The sequence below is a fragment of the Bufo gargarizans genome, chromosome 2 (genome assembly GCF_014858855.1).
Source record: "Bufo gargarizans isolate SCDJY-AF-19 chromosome 2, ASM1485885v1, whole genome shotgun sequence".
NCBI classification, from domain to species: domain Eukaryota; kingdom Metazoa; phylum Chordata; class Amphibia; order Anura; family Bufonidae; genus Bufo; species Bufo gargarizans.
In genome coordinates, this window is record NC_058081.1 from 202,492,056 (window position 1) to 202,512,924 (window position 20,869).

General features: G+C 48.8%; 1 protein-coding gene across 10 annotated transcripts in view; it reads right to left on the minus strand.

The window, feature by feature from the left end:
* The window catches only part of SHANK3 (SH3 and multiple ankyrin repeat domains 3), a 393,399-nt gene that overhangs the window by 168,974 nt on the left and 203,556 nt on the right, over positions 1-20,869 (minus strand). For all 10 annotated transcript variants that reach the window (XM_044279905.1, XM_044279906.1, XM_044279904.1 and 7 more), the window contains 2 exons: positions 13,508-13,616; positions 17-168 (listed from right to left, as the gene is read on the minus strand). In XM_044279905.1, coding sequence (XP_044135840.1) covers positions 17-168; positions 13,508-13,616 — 261 coding nt within the window. The remainder of the gene's footprint in view (positions 1-16; positions 169-13,507; positions 13,617-20,869) is intronic.

Sequence of the window (20,869 nt, forward strand, 5' to 3'; positions counted from 1 at the left end):
TAGAAATTCAACTCACCATTAACACGGCATGATTGCGGTATCGCACCGCTTTGTGCAGAGCCGTTAGCCCCTCACGTGTTCTGAAGTCCAGGTGCGCACCTCCACTCCTCAAAACTTTAACCAGTTCTGCTCCGCCGTCTAGTTGCGCAGCCAGGGTGAGAGGACACTCTGAAAGGATGAAATTGACATTGGATAAATGTCGTGAACAGCATTTACGGTTATGTGGAATACAATACAGAATTTTAAATGGAATAAGGATCATGAGACTCAACAAACAGAGGCTTACGCTTTGTAAAGAATAATTTTGAGATGCACAGTTAATACTATGTGTAACACCGCAAAGTGGTTTTACCACTTCTGCGCCCTGCTACTGTCTTTATTGGTCTAACCTCATGTCATCTTATGCATTTATTCCAAGTCCTCCACACGGTGGATTTCTAATGTTATGTAACTGTTCATGTAATGTGCCTGGTTCACCAGCAGGTGGCAGTAAATATGGCAGAGCTGTACTTAGGTAGAATGGAGCTTTCCATTTCATTCTAACCCCCCCTCTGGAGAGAAGTGGGTGAGTCCTACTTCCTGCAGGAAGGGTGGGAACCAGTTAGTTCCAGTCCAGCTTACTCCCAGCTAGGGGAAGGGTGTGCAGTGGCACGTCTCTGCTGGACGTGCCCACGCCAGCCAGAGCACCTTAAGTCTCTGCTGGCCATGGAGGCCAAAGCTTGAAGCCTCAGGAGCCAGAAGGAAAGTTCCCTGGCATAACCTAGAGTCAGACTACAAAGTGAAGGGCAGCATACGGAAGAAGCTGAGTTATACAGCCAGCCTGTCAGTACAGCAGAGCCAGAGAGAAACAGAGATATAGAAGAGTGGAGTTTGCCTGCCAGTTTCATGCTAAAGCCTGCTGGAACCAAGACAAAGCCTGTAAACCGTTTTGGAGAAATGTTTATTCAAGTAAAGCTGCAATTGAACTTAATCTCAAGGTCTGGACTCAAGTTATTCTATAATTCCTCAATTATTCCCCCTATTTATTGCTTCGGAGCCAAAGCCTTCAGGTCCAGCGGTATCCAGGTAGGAGCACCGTGACACAAGAGACATTTTATTCCGCAACCTACCACTCAGCATTCCTACACCTGGATTGCCGCTAGCACATCCGCAATATCCATTTCCCATAGCTCTCTGTGCTTTTATTGTTAAAAAAAAAACGATTTTAGAGATATGTAAATTAACCTTAGATGAGTCCTGTCAGAGATGAGTCCAGCATTCTCTGACTGAGCCCAGCCACGCCTACTGTAAAGGAGCCCAGCACCGCCCTTCATCCTCCGAATCTCCTCCTTTCTCCGCGACGTCACAAAGCTAGAGCATCATAATCTCGCAATGCGCGAGCTAGCGCATGCGCAGTTCGTTCCTTGAGGCTGATGCCAGTACAGGGAAGGAACACTATGCCGAAACTGCGTATGCGCTAGATTACGGCGCTCTAGCTTTGTGACGTCGGGGAGCATGGAGGAGATTCGGAGTATGTGGGGCGGTTCTGGGCTCCTTCACAGTGGGCATGGCTGGGCTCCGGAAACGTTCGTAGCCTCATTTACATATCTCTAAAATCGTTTTTTTGACACAATAAAAGCACACAGAGCTATGGGGAATGGATATTGCGGATGTGCTAGCGACGATCTAGCAGCCCATGTCCTCGGCTCTATACCCAAAATCCAGGTGACAGGTTCCCTTTAAAGCAGTGCATGAATTAATAATACATGAAGACTCAGAGCAATATGTTAAGACATACTAATCTATTACTGAAAACATAAATGGAATAAAACCAACAATATCAGCATGTGATCAAAGCTTCACAGACATCTAAGACATTCAACATGATAAAGATTTAAAAGCAAAACTGAATAAAAACTGCTCAGACGGGTAAAGAAAATCACACTAAGCTGAAATGACAGCAAAAGCTGCTGACGCACTAATGAGTTATGGATTAATGCATGACAAGCATGGCAGAAAACATTGACAAACACAGAAATATAGATTATAAGCAACAATGGATATAAAACACAGCAGATGTACAGTATGAAAGAAACACCAAGAAACAATGTATTCTTAACTACAGTATATGTGAAAAAAAAAAGTATGAAACAGTATGTCATGGAACTGGATAACTCTGCCGCTGACTTTCATTAAAAAATGTACACTTCTTTGCAGTATTAGAAAGTACAACAGCCTATATTATTCTATATAGTAAAAATGAAAATAGATGTCAAACACCCTGCAGTGTTTCAGTTACTCGTCAGCAGACTATGGAGTGATATGGAGTTGCATATGCAGAGTATAGATGTCTTGTAAAGATATTATTTTATGTTATTTAAACTTTAGATGAGCCCCTTTACTAACACTATCCTGAGAATAGGCCATCAATAAAAAAAACTTGGACAACCCCTTTAAGTTCACTTAAGGGACTTGGACATGTGATCGTTAGATTGCTTCTCCCATAGACTACAATGAGCTACCATTGCAGCCCATGGGAAATTAAATACTTTCTTATGGAACGCTTTAGAAGGCTCGAGGCTACCACAATGAATGAACAACTCCCTCAATCACCATGCAGTGGAGACCCTGGGTGCACAGTTCTCCCTGGGAAAATCTTCTCTGATGCTGTAGTCACAACTGACCATGGCATCTGAAGGGTTAAGTGTCTGTGATCTGTGTTATCAGCAATCACAGACATTAGCTCTGACTGTCTGCTGTTTAAAACAGTAGAAATCTGGAGGCAATAATGCCCTCTCAGCGGGCGCCATGTTTAAAGACCCAGGACCCCCACCGATCAGTTATTTGAGAAGGCCATGGTGCTTCGGTGAGCATTACGGCCTCCTCACAGCTTACCAAGCACAATCCATAGCAGTATTGCAGACCAGCCTCATTCACTTAAATGGGACTAAACACGCCTACGCCAGGTGATCGATGAACGTGACATCACTGACCTTGGAAGAGGCCACGGTGCTCACCAAAGCAGCAAGGCCTCTTCAAACAGCTGATCAGTAGAGGTGCCAGGTGGATAGGCCATCAAAATCAGAATCTCGGAAAACCCCTTTATTCTCATTCTTAACTTTTTTCCTTAACTTTTGAAACCTAATAAGATTTGTAGGTTCCTCTTAGAACAGCTAATGCTGCCATGATAATGAAGAAGGAATACAATGTGCTTAGTAAGATCTATGGAGGCAATTTATCATGCCCTCCACTCCAGGCAAAATAGGGTTTTGGGACTTTTTAGGTTACTCGTGGAAACATTCTTTTTTTAAACTTTTTGCATTTTTACATCACTCACTCCAGATTGGAAAAGTGGGTAAAAGTGGGTGGGAAAGTGAGATGCTAGCTATGTTAATAAGTTTCAGTCAAGATTTATCACTGCAAAAAAACTGTTGCAAACTCAATCCAGGAGGGGGTTGGCATAGAAAACTGGAATAGCATTTCTAGACAAAAGAGTTATGTTAAGGGTCCATTCACACGTCCATATGTGTGCATCTGCAAAACATGGACACCGGCAATGTGCGTTCCGCATTTTGCGGACTGCACATCGCCGGCACTCTCATAGAAAATGCACTTTCTTGTCCGCAATTGCGGACAAGAATAGTACATGTTCTATTTTTTTGCGTAACGGAAGTGCGGATCCGGAAGTGCGGATGCGGACAGCACATTCCGGCCCCATTGAAAATGAATGGGTCCGCGCCTGTTCCGCAAAATTGCGGAACGGATGCGGACCCATTTTGCGGACGTGTGAATGGACCCTTAAAGATAAACCAAATTTAACAAACAACATGTGTTATTTCATAAATTCGGTGCAAAGTACGCCAATGAAGACGCCAGCAAAAATGACTTAACAGTCGCACTAAAAATGAAGCTCCACCTTTAAAAGGGTTCTGCAGTTCTTTAAACTGATGAGCTATCCTCTGTATAGATCATCAGCATCTGATTGGAGGGGGTCCGACACCCGGGATCCCTGCCGATCAGCTGTTTGAGAAGGCAGTGGCGCTGACAGTAGCGCCGCGGCCTTCTCGCTGTTTACCGCAGGCCCAGTGACGTCACGACCAGTATCACTGGCCTGGGTGGGGCAAAGCTCTGTTCACTTGAATGGAGCTTAGCCCCGCACAGGCCAGTGATACTAGTCGTGACATCACTGGGCCTGCGGTAAACAGCGAGAAGGCCACGATGAAGCTTAGCCCCGCCGAAGCCAGTGATACTAGTTGTGACGTCACTGGGCCTGCGGTAAACAGCGAGAAGGCCACACCGAAGCTTAGCCCCGCCTAGGACAGTGATACTAGTCCTGACGTCACTGGGCCTGCAGTAAACAGCGAGAAGCCCATGGTGAAGCTTAGCCCCGCCCAGGCCAGTGTCACTAGTCGTGACGTCACTGGGCCTGCGGTAAACAGCGAGAAGGCCATGGCGAAGCTTAGCCCCGCCGAGGCCAGTGATACTAGTTGTGACGTCACTGGGCCTGCGGTAAACAGCGAGAAGGCCACACCGAAGCTTAGCCCTGCCCAGGCCAGTGATACTAGTCCTGACGTCACTGGGCCTGCGGTAAACAGCGAGAAGCCCATGGTGAAGCTTAGCCCCGCCCAGGCCAGTGTCACTAGTCGTGACGTCACTGGGCCTGCGGTAAACAGTGAGAAGGCCACGGCGAAGCTTAGCTCTGCCCAGGCCAGTGTCACTAGTCGTGACGTCACTGGGCCTGCGGTAAACAGTGAGAAGGCCACGGCGAAGCTTAGCCCTGCCCAGGCCAGTGATACTAGTCGTGACGTCACTGGGCCTGCGGTAAACAGCGAGAAGGCCACGCGGAAGCTTAGCCCCGCCCAGGCCAGTGATACTAGTCGTGACGTCACTGGGCCTGCGGTAAACAGCGAGAAGGCCACGCGGAAGCTTAGCCCCGCCCAGGCCAGTGTCACTAGTCGTGACGTCACTGGGCCTGCGGTAAACAGCGAGAAGGCCACGCGGAAGCTTAGCCCCGCCCAGGCCAGTGATACTAGTCGTGACGTCACTGGGCCTGCGGTAAACAGCGAGAAGGCCACGCGGAAGCTTAGCCCCGCCCAGGCCAGTGTCACTAGTCGTGACGTCACTGGGCCTGCGGTAAACAGCGAGAAGGCCACGCGGAAGCTTAGCCCCGCCCAGGCCAGTGATACTAGTCGTGACGTCACTGGGCCTGCGGTAAACAGCGAGAAGGCCACGCGGAAGCTTAGCCCCGCCCAGGCCAGTGTCACTAGTCGTGACGTCACTGGGCCTGCGGTAAACAGCGAGAAGGCCACGCGGAAGCTTAGCCCCGCCCAGGCCAGTGATACTAGTCGTGACGTCACAGCTCACAGCTTACCAAGCACAATCCATAGCAGTATTGCAGACCAGCCTCATTCACTTAAATGGGACTAAACACGCCTACGCCAGGTGATCGATGAACGTGACATCACTGACCTTGGAAGAGGCCACGGTGCTCACCAAAGCAGCAAGGCCTCTTCAAACAGCTGATCAGTAGAGGTGCCAGGTGGATAGGCCATCAAAATCAGAATCTCGGAAAACCCCTTTATTCTCATTCTTAACTTTTTTCCTTAACTTTTGAAACCTAATAAGATTTGTAGGTTCCTCTTAGAACAGCTAATGCTGCCATGATAATGAAGAAGGAATACAATGTGCTTAGTAAGATCTATGGAGGCAATTTATCATGCCCTCCACTCCAGGCAAAATAGGGTTTTGGGACTTTTTAGGTTACTCGTGGAAACATTCTTTTTTTAAACTTTTTGCATTTTTACATCACTCACTCCAGATTGGAAAAGTGGGTAAAAGTGGGTGGGAAAGTGAGATGCTAGCTATGTTAATAAGTTTCAGTCAAGATTTATCACTGCAAAAAAACTGTTGCAAACTCAATCCAGGAGGGGGTTGGCATAGAAAACTGGAATAGCATTTCTAGACAAAAGAGTTATGTTAAGGGTCCATTCACACGTCCATATGTGTGCATCTGCAAAACATGGACACCGGCAATGTGCGTTCCGCATTTTGCGGACTGCACATCGCCGGCACTCTCATAGAAAATGCACTTTCTTGTCCGCAATTGCGGACAAGAATAGTACATGTTCTATTTTTTTGCGTAACGGAAGTGCGGATCCGGAAGTGCGGATGCGGACAGCACATTCCGGCCCCATTGAAAATGAATGGGTCCGCGCCTGTTCCGCAAAATTGCGGAACGGATGCGGACCCATTTTGCGGACGTGTGAATGGACCCTTAAAGATAAACCAAATTTAACAAACAACATGTGTTATTTCATAAATTCGGTGCAAAGTACGCCAATGCAGACGCCAGCAAAAATGACTTAACAGTCGCACTAAAAATGAAGCTCCACCTTTAAAAGGGTTCTGCAGTTCTTTAAACTGATGAGCTATCCTCTGTATAGATCATCAGCATCTGATTGGAGGGGGTCCGACACCCGGGATCCCTGCCGATCAGCTGTTTGAGAAGGCAGTGGCGCTGACAGTAGCGCCGCGGCCTTCTCGCTGTTTACCGCAGGCCCAGTGACGTCACGACCAGTATCACTGGCCTGGGTGGGGCAAAGCTCTGTTCACTTGAATGGAGCTTAGCCCCGCACAGGCCAGTGATACTAGTCGTGACATCACTGGGCCTGCGGTAAACAGCGAGAAGGCCACGATGAAGCTTAGCCCCGCCGAAGCCAGTGATACTAGTTGTGACGTCACTGGGCCTGCGGTAAACAGCGAGAAGGCCACACCGAAGCTTAGCCCCGCCTAGGACAGTGATACTAGTCCTGACGTCACTGGGCCTGCAGTAAACAGCGAGAAGCCCATGGTGAAGCTTAGCCCCGCCCAGGCCAGTGTCACTAGTCGTGACGTCACTGGGCCTGCGGTAAACAGCGAGAAGGCCATGGCGAAGCTTAGCCCCGCCGAGGCCAGTGATACTAGTTGTGACGTCACTGGGCCTGCGGTAAACAGCGAGAAGGCCACACCGAAGCTTAGCCCTGCCCAGGCCAGTGATACTAGTCCTGACGTCACTGGGCCTGCGGTAAACAGCGAGAAGCCCATGGTGAAGCTTAGCCCCGCCCAGGCCAGTGTCACTAGTCGTGACGTCACTGGGCCTGCGGTAAACAGTGAGAAGGCCACGGCGAAGCTTAGCTCTGCCCAGGCCAGTGTCACTAGTCGTGACGTCACTGGGCCTGCGGTAAACAGTGAGAAGGCCACGGCGAAGCTTAGCCCTGCCCAGGCCAGTGATACTAGTCGTGACGTCACTGGGCCTGCGGTAAACAGCGAGAAGGCCACGCGGAAGCTTAGCCCCGCCCAGGCCAGTGATACTAGTCGTGACGTCACTGGGCCTGCGGTAAACAGCGAGAAGGCCACGCGGAAGCTTAGCCCCGCCCAGGCCAGTGTCACTAGTCGTGACGTCACTGGGCCTGCGGTAAACAGCGAGAAGGCCACGCGGAAGCTTAGCCCCGCCCAGGCCAGTGATACTAGTCGTGACGTCACTGGGCCTGCGGTAAACAGCGAGAAGGCCACGCGGAAGCTTAGCCCCGCCCAGGCCAGTGTCACTAGTCGTGACGTCACTGGGCCTGCGGTAAACAGCGAGAAGGCCACGCGGAAGCTTAGCCCCGCCCAGGCCAGTGATACTAGTCGTGACGTCACTGGGCCTGCGGTAAACAGCGAGAAGGCCACGCGGAAGCTTAGCCCCGCCCAGGCCAGTGTCACTAGTCGTGACGTCACTGGGCCTGCGGTAAACAGCGAGAAGGCCACGCGGAAGCTTAGCCCCGCCCAGGCCAGTGATACTAGTCGTGACGTCACAGCTCACAGCTTACCAAGCACAATCCATAGCAGTATTGCAGACCAGCCTCATTCACTTAAATGGGACTAAACACGCCTACGCCAGGTGATCGATGAACGTGACATCACTGACCTTGGAAGAGGCCACGGTGCTCACCAAAGCAGCAAGGCCTCTTCAAACAGCTGATCAGTAGAGGTGCCAGGTGGATAGGCCATCAAAATCAGAATCTCGGAAAACCCCTTTATTCTCATTCTTAACTTTTTTCCTTAACTTTTGAAACCTAATAAGATTTGTAGGTTCCTCTTAGAACAGCTAATGCTGCCATGATAATGAAGAAGGAATACAATGTGCTTAGTAAGATCTATGGAGGCAATTTATCATGCCCTCCACTCCAGGCAAAATAGGGTTTTGGGACTTTTTAGGTTACTCGTGGAAACATTCTTTTTTTAAACTTTTTGCATTTTTACATCACTCACTCCAGATTGGAAAAGTGGGTAAAAGTGGGTGGGAAAGTGAGATGCTAGCTATGTTAATAAGTTTCAGTCAAGATTTATCACTGCAAAAAAACTGTTGCAAACTCAATCCAGGAGGGGGTTGGCATAGAAAACTGGAATAGCATTTCTAGACAAAAGAGTTATGTTAAGGGTCCATTCACACGTCCATATGTGTGCATCTGCAAAACATGGACACCGGCAATGTGCGTTCCGCATTTTGCGGACTGCACATCGCCGGCACTCTCATAGAAAATGCACTTTCTTGTCCGCAATTGCGGACAAGAATAGTACATGTTCTATTTTTTTGCGTAACGGAAGTGCGGATCCGGAAGTGCGGATGCGGACAGCACATTCCGGCCCCATTGAAAATGAATGGGTCCGCGCCTGTTCCGCAAAATTGCGGAACGGATGCGGACCCATTTTGCGGACGTGTGAATGGACCCTTAAAGATAAACCAAATTTAACAAACAACATGTGTTATTTCATAAATTCGGTGCAAAGTACGCCAATGCAGACGCCAGCAAAAATGACTTAACAGTCGCACTAAAAATGAAGCTCCACCTTTAAAAGGGTTCTGCAGTTCTTTAAACTGATGAGCTATCCTCTGTATAGATCATCAGCATCTGATTGGAGGGGGTCCGACACCCGGGATCCCTGCCGATCAGCTGTTTGAGAAGGCAGTGGCGCTGACAGTAGCGCCGCGGCCTTCTCGCTGTTTACCGCAGGCCCAGTGACGTCACGACCAGTATCACTGGCCTGGGTGGGGCAAAGCTCTGTTCACTTGAATGGAGCTTAGCCCCGCACAGGCCAGTGATACTAGTCGTGACATCACTGGGCCTGCGGTAAACAGCGAGAAGGCCACGATGAAGCTTAGCCCCGCCGAAGCCAGTGATACTAGTTGTGACGTCACTGGGCCTGCGGTAAACAGCGAGAAGGCCACACCGAAGCTTAGCCCCGCCTAGGACAGTGATACTAGTCCTGACGTCACTGGGCCTGCAGTAAACAGCGAGAAGCCCATGGTGAAGCTTAGCCCCGCCCAGGCCAGTGTCACTAGTCGTGACGTCACTGGGCCTGCGGTAAACAGCGAGAAGGCCATGGCGAAGCTTAGCCCCGCCGAGGCCAGTGATACTAGTTGTGACGTCACTGGGCCTGCGGTAAACAGCGAGAAGGCCACACCGAAGCTTAGCCCTGCCCAGGCCAGTGATACTAGTCCTGACGTCACTGGGCCTGCGGTAAACAGCGAGAAGCCCATGGTGAAGCTTAGCCCCGCCCAGGCCAGTGTCACTAGTCGTGACGTCACTGGGCCTGCGGTAAACAGTGAGAAGGCCACGGCGAAGCTTAGCTATGCCCAGGCCAGTGTCACTAGTCGTGACGTCACTGGGCCTGCGGTAAACAGTGAGAAGGCCACGGCGAAGCTTAGCCCTGCCCAGGCCAGTGATACTAGTCGTGACGTCACTGGGCCTGCGGTAAACAGCGAGAAGGCCACGCGGAAGCTTAGCCCCGCCCAGGCCAGTGATACTAGTCGTGACGTCACTGGGCCTGCGGTAAACAGCGAGAAGGCCACGCGGAAGCTTAGCCCCGCCCAGGCCAGTGTCACTAGTCGTGACGTCACTGGGCCTGCGGTAAACAGCGAGAAGGCCACGCGGAAGCTTAGCCCCGCCCAGGCCAGTGATACTAGTCGTGACGTCACTGGGCCTGCGGTAAACAGCGAGAAGGCCACGCGGAAGCTTAGCCCCGCCCAGGCCAGTGTCACTAGTCGTGACGTCACTGGGCCTGCGGTAAACAGCGAGAAGGCCACGCGGAAGCTTAGCCCCGCCCAGGCCAGTGATACTAGTCGTGACGTCACTGGGCCTGCGGTAAACAGCGAGAAGGCCACGCGGAAGCTTAGCCCCGCCCAGGCCAGTGTCACTAGTCGTGACGTCACTGGGCCTGCGGTAAACAGCGAGAAGGCCACGCGGAAGCTTAGCCCCGCCCAGGCCAGTGATACTAGTCGTGACGTCACAGCTCACAGCTTACCAAGCACAATCCATAGCAGTATTGCAGACCAGCCTCATTCACTTAAATGGGACTAAACACGCCTACGCCAGGTGATCGATGAACGTGACATCACTGACCTTGGAAGAGGCCACGGTGCTCACCAAAGCAGCAAGGCCTCTTCAAACAGCTGATCAGTAGAGGTGCCAGGTGGATAGGCCATCAAAATCAGAATCTCGGAAAACCCCTTTATTCTCATTCTTAACTTTTTTCCTTAACTTTTGAAACCTAATAAGATTTGTAGGTTCCTCTTAGAACAGCTAATGCTGCCATGATAATGAAGAAGGAATACAATGTGCTTAGTAAGATCTATGGAGGCAATTTATCATGCCCTCCACTCCAGGCAAAATAGGGTTTTGGGACTTTTTAGGTTACTCGTGGAAACATTCTTTTTTTAAACTTTTTGCATTTTTACATCACTCACTCCAGATTGGAAAAGTGGGTAAAAGTGGGTGGGAAAGTGAGATGCTAGCTATGTTAATAAGTTTCAGTCAAGATTTATCACTGCAAAAAAACTGTTGCAAACTCAATCCAGGAGGGGGTTGGCATAGAAAACTGGAATAGCATTTCTAGACAAAAGAGTTATGTTAAGGGTCCATTCACACGTCCATATGTGTGCATCTGCAAAACATGGACACCGGCAATGTGCGTTCCGCATTTTGCGGACTGCACATCGCCGGCACTCTCATAGAAAATGCACTTTCTTGTCCGCAATTGCGGACAAGAATAGTACATGTTCTATTTTTTTGCGTAACGGAAGTGCGGATCCGGAAGTGCGGATGCGGACAGCACATTCCGGCCCCATTGAAAATGAATGGGTCCGCGCCTGTTCCGCAAAATTGCGGAACGGATGCGGACCCATTTTGCGGACGTGTGAATGGACCCTTAAAGATAAACCAAATTTAACAAACAACATGTGTTATTTCATAAATTCGGTGCAAAGTACGCCAATGCAGACGCCAGCAAAAATGACTTAACAGTCGCACTAAAAATGAAGCTCCACCTTTAAAAGGGTTCTGCAGTTCTTTAAACTGATGAGCTATCCTCTGTATAGATCATCAGCATCTGATTGGAGGGGGTCCGACACCCGGGATCCCTGCCGATCAGCTGTTTGAGAAGGCAGTGGCGCTGACAGTAGCGCCGCGGCCTTCTCGCTGTTTACCGCAGGCCCAGTGACGTCACGACCAGTATCACTGGCCTGGGTGGGGCAAAGCTCTGTTCACTTGAATGGAGCTTAGCCCCGCACAGGCCAGTGATACTAGTCGTGACATCACTGGGCCTGCGGTAAACAGCGAGAAGGCCACGATGAAGCTTAGCCCCGCCGAAGCCAGTGATACTAGTTGTGACGTCACTGGGCCTGCGGTAAACAGCGAGAAGGCCACACCGAAGCTTAGCCCCGCCCAGGCCAGTGATACTAGTCCTGACGTCACTGGGCCTGCAGTAAACAGCGAGAAGCCCATGGTGAAGCTTAGCCCCGCCCAGGCCAGTGTCACTAGTCGTGACGTCACTGGGCCTGCGGTAAACAGCGAGAAGGCCATGGCGAAGCTTAGCCCCGCCGAGGCCAGTGATACTAGTTGTGACGTCACTGGGCCTGCGGTAAACAGCGAGAAGGCCACACCGAAGCTTAGCCCTGCCCAGGCCAGTGATACTAGTCCTGACGTCACTGGGCCTGCGGTAAACAGCGAGAAGCCCATGGTGAAGCTTAGCCCCGCCCAGGCCAGTGTCACTAGTCGTGACGTCACTGGGCCTGCGGTAAACAGTGAGAAGGCCACGGCGAAGCTTAGCTCTGCCCAGGCCAGTGTCACTAGTCGTGACGTCACTGGGCCTGCGGTAAACAGTGAGAAGGCCACGGCGAAGCTTAGCCCTGCCCAGGCCAGTGATACTAGTCGTGACGTCACTGGGCCTGCGGTAAACAGCGAGAAGGCCACGCGGAAGCTTAGCCCCGCCCAGGCCAGTGATACTAGTCGTGACGTCACTGGGCCTGCGGTAAACAGCGAGAAGGCCACGCGGAAGCTTAGCCCCGCCCAGGCCAGTGTCACTAGTCGTGACGTCACTGGGCCTGCGGTAAACAGCGAGAAGGCCACGCGGAAGCTTAGCCCCGCCCAGGCCAGTGATACTAGTCGTGACGTCACTGGGCCTGCGGTAAACAGCGAGAAGGCCACGCGGAAGCTTAGCCCCGCCCAGGCCAGTGTCACTAGTCGTGACGTCACTGGGCCTGCGGTAAACAGCGAGAAGGCCACGCGGAAGCTTAGCCCCGCCCAGGCCAGTGATACTAGTCGTGACGTCACTGGGCCTGCGGTAAACAGCGAGAAGGCCACGCGGAAGCTTAGCCCCGCCCAGGCCAGTGTCACTAGTCGTGACGTCACTGGGCCTGCGGTAAACAGCGAGAAGGCCACGCGGAAGCTTAGCCCCGCCCAGGCCAGTGATACTAGTCGTGACGTCACTGGGCCTGTGGTAAACAGCAAGAAGGTCGCGATGCTACTACCAGCGGCACTGCCTTTTCAAACAGCTGATCGGCGGGGGTCCCGGGTGTCGGACCCCCGACGATCAGATGCTGATGATCTATCCAGAGGATAGATCATCAGTTTAAAAGAACTGCAGAACACCATTAAGTGAAAACAACCTTAAAGGGTATGGACGTGTTTGGATCAATTATTTTTGATAATCAGTTTTGTAAAATGTTGAAGTGTTTACCTTCTGCAGCTGCCAGAGAGCTCATCTGGTGGATTTACAATGGCCTCAAGGAGATTGCTATGTATTGCTTGTAATACATGCAAGCTGCAGAAGCCAAACTGTTCAACATTTTTAATAAAATGTAATTTTTTAAATCATTAAACTGATTTTTAACCCATCACAAATGAAATTCAATTTAAAAAATGACCCCAAAGTGTCCATAGCCTTTAAAGTGAACAAACTACCGTATTAGTCTAGTAAGTTCCTTAAATGGTTAGAGCCTCTGAGACCCCTATGAAGATGAAAATGCACTGGAGATATACTAAGGCCACCTTCGTTTTTTCTTTTTTATCATAGGTGGGTCAGAGGGCAGGCTTGCACTGATGAAATTGTGATGGTATACCTAGAGATACTACCCCTTCAATACTTCAAGGACATGTTCTCACGTGGTAGATTGGTGTCGATTTCCAGTGCCTGCCACAAACCTACAGTACAATAAAAGTGAGTCTCTTACCCCCTGTATCTGGATCCTGATAGTTGGGATCCAGACCCCTCTCAAGCAACCTGGTCACCTTCTCAATATTCTGCAGCTGAACGTACTCCATGAATTTCTTTAGATTCCCCTACAAAGTAAATTATGGAAGGGATAAAAAATTATGAAAATCACTTGTTAGCATATTCAGACGCATGCAATAAATTCCAACTCATTCTATCCCATCATAGGCCTCCTGCACACGAACGTGTGCTGCCCGTTGCCGTATTGCGGACCGCATTTCGTGAGCATTTCACAGCACGGATGCCCACTTTAATGGGTCCACAAATCTGGAGCTGCGGAATGGTGCGGAAGGGAACCCTACGGAAGCACTAAGGAGTGCTTCCGTGGGGTTTCGTCCCGTACTTTCATTTTGCGGAACGGCCGGATCGCGGACCCGTTAAAGTGAATGGGTCTGTGATCTGCTGCGGCTGCCCCACGGTCGGTGTTCGTGCATTGCGGGCCGCAGCACGGCCACGGGGCGCACACGTTTGTGTGCAGGAGGCCATAAAATATCAGCATCAGTACACTAGGGATCCAAGAGTAAATAAAAACAAAAGTCACCTTAAGGGCTCATGCACACGACCATATGTATTTTGCGGTCCACAAAACACGGATTCACAAAAAATACGGATGAGGTATGTGTGCATTCCGTATTTTGCAGAACAGCTGACCAATAGAATAGTCCTATCCTTGTCCCTAATGAGGACAATAATAGAACATGTCCTATTCTTGTCAGTTTTACGGACAAGGTTAGGACTGTTTTACAAGGCCAGGACGTTCCATTCAGCAAAATACGGAACGCACGCGGTCAGTAATTCGTGTTTTGCAGATACGCAATTTGCAGACCGCAAAACAGGCTACGGTCTTGTGCATGAGCCCTTACAGTTATCATTTATTTCTAGGTTTAGTGTTCCTTCAGTTGTCACATATACAAACTCAACCTTTCCGATGGATGATTATTGAGCGTTTTAGCTGCAGGAATCACAACCCCCTTAAATGACAGATTATGTGTATATAGCTGTGTCACGTATTCGCTCTGTTTACGTAGGATTTACCTATATTACATTCTTGTTTTGCATTAGGTCATGTTTGCTGCACTACATAATCACTTACTTTGCTATGAAACTGCAATGTTATGCAATCAGCCAGAAAAAAATAGCAAAAACCTTTAAAAGAACTGTAAATCAGTGCACGGTTTCGCGCTGCTCTCACCTTCAGCCGACAGTACAGATTCAAAGACGGAATGACTAATCGAGAAAACACTGGAGGAGGAGGAATAGGAAGCAATTAAGTCTAATTGTCTGCACTGTTCTATGAACGAGAGCCTAGGGCCCCATTCACACCACCGTCCGCATCAATTCAATGGGCCCCGAAAGATGTGGACAACACACCGCGTGCTGTCCGCATCCATATGTCCACTCCGCGGCCCCGCAAAAAAATAGAACATGTCCTATTCTTGTCTTGTTTGCGGACAAGAATAGACATTTCTAACAAAGGGTGGGACGTGCTGATCCAGAAAATGTGGAACACGCACGGCCGGTACGGATATGATTGTGTGAATGGACCAGAAACAAACAGGTCTATAAAACACCACTTCAGATCTACATGGGGCTGACAAATAGTCAAATACAATGACAAATACAAACTGCAAAATGTGAGAGGGAACTTTTTTGAGAAATCCCTGCGACTGTTCTACTCTTTGAACATGGCTTGCAGAAATTCATGCGTAGTGTGAAGCAACTACCTCACTCATATATATGGAAGGCATAACTTAAGACACAGAGCGAGATTTATTAAAACTGGTGTAATAAGAAAACTGGCTTCGTTGCCCATAGCAACTAATCAGATTCCACCTTTCATTTTCAAAAAGAATTTTGAAAAATGAAAGGTGGAATCTGATTGGCTGCTATGGGCAACGAAGTCAGTTTTCCTATACACCAGTTTTAATAAAGCTCCCCCAGAAAGTTTTAAATCTGATCTGCTGTGTGTCAACATACTCTACTAAGGTCATTTATTATCCAGAAATACACAACATTACTGGGGCAGATTGAGGCCCAAAGGCTATTTGTGCCACAATCTCCTACTTTTCCCCGCTCGCGCAAAGTCGAAAAAAGTGGGCGAGCGTGGGGAAGGGGACAGGACAGCAGTCCCATCTCATTCATCATTTCTAGGCATAGAAAAGGGTTATCCGAGATTAAAAAATGTCCCCCATACGCCCGGGCCCTTCACGCTGATTCTACTTACCTAGCTCCCCGCGCCGCTCCTGGTCCCTGCACCGCCGCAGCTGCTTCTTCCCGTACGCGGATGAAAACATCCGGTGTCGGGGGAGAGCAGCCAATGGCAGGAGGGGACGAGCCTCCCTAGCAGATGAACGCTGCAGCCCCCTCACAACATACCAAGCACAGCGCCATACACTGTATAGTGGCTGTGCTTGGTATTGCAGCCCAGGCCCATTCACATGAAAGGGACTGAGCTCCACATACTGGTGAAGACACTGGCCTAGGAAGATGCTGCAGTGCTTACAGGAGCACCATGTCCTCTGGAAACAGCTGATCATGGTGGTGACATTTTACTCCCAGAAAACCGCTTAAGAACTACAACTTGTAAGAGGCACTCCAACTACAAGGCTCCACCTAGCAGTGCGTGGACAGTTGGACGTGGGACTGATCAGTAAAGTCTACTACGAGCGCCTCAGGAGGACACCTTAAACCATGCATTTTCTGCAGACACCACTGACTAGTAAAACCAGTGAGGTATGAGGTATTACACACCCCATGTCTTCACCGTGAGCGCTATACGGTATGTACATCAGATGGCGATTTTCTGTAAATGCCTGTCAGCTAAAACTGTAACCATGTTAATTATAAGATTCCGCTTTAATCAAACTGAATAATAAATACCTAGTCTTCTACATAATAATGCTGTGCATTAAAAAGATAACAAAGTGCCTGCTTTCTGCCAGAAAAGTATTTCTGCTAATCAGCGCTGCACATATTCTGCTGGGGAAATGGGGGCATGTTTGACAAGTCTAATGTGAGCACCATTGTCATAGCGGCAGCAGGTGCACGGAGGGGTGAAGAAGAAGCGGAGCTGTTCATACACAAAAACCTGTGCCATGTTACGGCTGGCACCAGCACCAGCACAGTACAGGATTATGGAACGGGGAGATCAAAGCATTAAGTCCTGATCTTCCAGGAGCACACATTTCTGGCTGCTGTTCAGAGTTCATCCACGTGTGGTATTTAACTCAGTCGTGCCACTGATGTTCATACTTTACGCCCTCATTGACCCCTGGCGCCTTCACATTTTTGCTTTGGCGTTTCCTCTGATTGTACTTTTTTTTTGTAAGTGTTTAGTCTATTTAGCTAATTTTAACCATAAAGTTCTGGAACATGGGTGTTCCCTCTGTAATGGGAACTATGCTCTACAGACTGTGACATAATACATGTAGCTGATTGCTAGGATGAGTTTGAACACACATTATTGGCAGATTTACTAAAAATATATATATATTAAAAGGAAACTCAGTATAATTGAAAATGCAGTGCAGTAATTTGTAATTATACATTTAAATCTCTGCTCTTTTTATACTTAGGAGTCATGTGGGCGGTCCTATCAATGACCGACAGCTAGTGCTACATGACTAGGCATAGATATAACCATCAATCACTGATTACCCAACCACACAACGCTTACATATAGAAATTAAATAAATTCCAGCCTGTTTGTACCACGACAATACACTCACCTAAAGAATTATTAGGAACACCATACTAATACGGTGTTGGACCCCCTTTTGCCTTCAGAACTGCCTTAATTCTATGTGGCATTGATTCAACAAGGTGCTGATAGCATTCTTTAGAAATGTTGGCCCATATTGATAGGATAGCATCTTGCAGTCGATGGAGATTTGAGGGATACACATCCAGGGCACAAAGCTCCCGTTCCACCACATCCCAAAGATGCTCTATTGGGTTGAGATCTGGTGACTGTGGGGGCCATTTTAGTACAGTGAACTCATTGTCATGTTCAAGAAACCAATTTGAAATGATTCGAGCTTTGTGACATGGTGCATTATCCTGCTGGAAGTAGCCATCAGAGGATGGGTACATGGTGGTCATGAAGGGATGGACATGGTCAGAAACAATGCTCAGGTAGCCCGTGGCATTTAAACAATGGCCAATTGGCACTAAGGGGCCTAAAGTGTGCCCAGAAAACATCCCCCACACCATTACACCACCACCACCAGCCTGCACAGTGGTAACAAGGCATGATGGATACATGTTCTCATTCTGTTTACGCCAAATTCGGACTCTACCATTTGAATGTCTCAACAGAAATCGAGACTCATCAGACCAGGCAACATTTTTCCAGTCTTCAACAGTCCAATTTTGGTGAGCTTGTGCAAATTGTAGCCTCTTTTTCCTATTTGTAGTGGAGATGAGTGGTACCCAGTAGGGTCTTCTGCTGTTGTAGCCCATCCGCCTCAAGGTTGCGCGTGTTGTGGCTTCACAAATGCTTTGCTGCATACCTCGGTTGTAATGAGTGGTTATTTCAGTCAACGTTGCTCTTCTATCAGCTTGAATCAGTCGGCCCATTCTCCTCTGACCTCTAGCATCAACAAGGCATTTTCGCCCACAGGACTGCCGCATACTGGATGTTTTTCCCTTTTCACACCATTCTTTGTAAACCCTAGAAATGGTTGTGCGTGAAAATCCCAGTAACTGAGTAGATTGTGAAATACTCAGACAGGCCCGTCTGGCACCAACAACCATACCACGCTCAAAATTGCTTAAATCACCTTTCTTTCCCATTCTGACATTCAGTTTGGAGTTCAGGAGATTGTCTTGACCAGGTCCACAATCCTACATGCATTGAAGCAACTGCCATGTGATTGGTTGACTAGATAATCGCATTAATGAGAAATAGAACAGGTGTTCCTAATAATTCTTTAGGTGAGTGTGTATCAAATATTATTTCAAGCAAATATTAATATGAACCTGCACAATATTTGAAGATGTGATTATTCAAACATTATTTGTACTTGTTACGAGATAATTTGTACTTTCTTGCACTACTTTGCTGCTGTTTGAATAAAAAGAAAATTGGCAAAGAAATTAAATAAATTCCAAGTGTTGCTGGATCTGTTCCCATAAAACGATGTATCAGTCTGCTCAGCTCCTCCTGCTCTATAACACGCTGCCTGCAGATTACACTGCATTTTTGTGGGTTATTTTTCCCCCATAATATAAGTAAAGCATTCTGAACTAGAATTAACAATAGATGGCACTTAGACTTTCCTGGTAGATCCCCCATCACACCAGCACTTGTCCTGCAGTGATGAAGGGCCATACTCACTAGCCTCAATGGTCACATGCCATACATGCATGCACTACCACTGAGGACAGGGATTAGTTGCATTGGTTGCACATGTACAGCATGACTCCTAAGCAGGAAAGTAAAGAGAGCCCAGAACTGGAACAGCAGGGGATTTACTGGGTGAGTCTCAGAAAAGATTTCATTTCCTATTATGGTCTTGAAAAATCAACCCCCATTAATAACTCCAGATTTTGTCTATTTTTCTGCATAATTTTCTGATGTTGCTGAAACAAACAGAAATTCTGCAGAGAACATAGGGATTGCTTTCCTATTGGCCTGATCTATTTTGTGGGGGTGAATGGCTGGTGAAGGGGTTTGCCTTAAAGGGGTTGTCCGGGTTCACAGGTGAATCGGGACAAATCCCCATTTTCACCCAGGCAGCCCCCTGACATTTGCATCAGAGAATTTCATGCTTTTTTTGTTTATCTGCCTAGCAATGTTCCCGGTGATGTCACCGGTTCTGATGACGTCTCTGGGCTCACTGCTGGGCGGAAGCCTCCACCTAGTAGTCCCTATGGAGAGCCCGGTACGTCACTGGATCTCCCAAAAATGCCTTTGCACTGCGCGATTTAGCACAGGGCAAAGGAGAGCATTGGACCATGGTGGGGATCCAACACCCCCAACCCCCCCCCCCCCCCAATTAGCCGTTTGAGAAGGCATCAACCCTCACAGTAGCACCGTGGCCTTCTTTCAGCTCACCAAGCACAGCACCATACATTGTATAGCGGCTGTGCTTGGTATTCACTAGCCCCTTGCGACCGATGAACGTGATGTCACTCGGCCCAGCCAAAGTTGCGAAGGGGCTGTGGTGCTACTGAAAGCGCTGGTGTCTTCTCAAACAGCTGATTGGTGGGGGTCCCAGGTGTCGGACCCTCACCAATCAGATCAGGAGGATGGGCCGTCAGCAGAGAAGTCTTGGAAAAACCCTTTAACAAAAGGGAGGGGATTAATTATTTGTGTTTTGGTGTACACACAGTAGAGGGGGAGGCTCCTGCTGCAATCAGTTGTCTTAAAGCCAGACACAGGATTGTGAGGAGGAGAAGGAGGAGAGCATGTCTGATCACCTGGGAAAATGTCTCTACTGTTCACACCATATAGACAACCGTGTGCTTGTGGCAGGCCTGTAGCTTTGGCATAATGAAGGGCATGTTTATAAATTCTGCTCAAAGTGGGCAGAAGTCTAGATGCCCACCCTAGACAATCATCATGTCGTGCATGTAGTACATGATAAAAGGGCGACAAACCTATCATTGATTGTAGCGCAATGCCCTTTTACAGATGATTACTGACCCTCAGCTATCTAGGCTACTTGATTACAAAAAATGCTCAGCGAGCTAGGATCCCTACATCAGCGTCTAGCTCGACGTGTTTCTTCAGTCTAGTGATTCATCAGGAGCTTAGCTAAGGTTTGTAGTGACTGACTGCAGAGCTGAGCGAAGCACTGCCATGGGGCAGCATGTCCAGCGCTAGGATGGCCGTGATTACTGTATTTTTCGCCACATAAAACGCAGGGAGGGAAAAATGTCCCTGCGTCTTATGGGGTGAACACTAATGAGCGCTTCCATTATGGAAGCACTCATTAGTACCGGAGGACAGGGAAGCGGTGAAGGCTCTGTACTTACCACTTCCTGGCCCTCGGCTGTCGGCTGTGCAGTGGCGTGCAGGTTCACAGCACAACCAACAGCAGGAGGAAGAAGATCGCGGGCGGTGAGTAGCGGCGGCGTCCAGGAGAGGTAAGTGGTTTATTTATTTTGTGATCTGATGCTGGGGTCTGCTGAATTATGGCTAGGGGCTGGTGAATTATGGCTGGGGGCTGATTATATGACTGAGGGCTGATTACATATGGCTGGGGCTGCTGAATTATGGCTGGGGGCTTATCACATATGACTGTGGGCTGATTACATATGGCTGGGGGATGCTGAATTATGGCTGGGGGCTGATCACATATGACTGGGGGCTGAT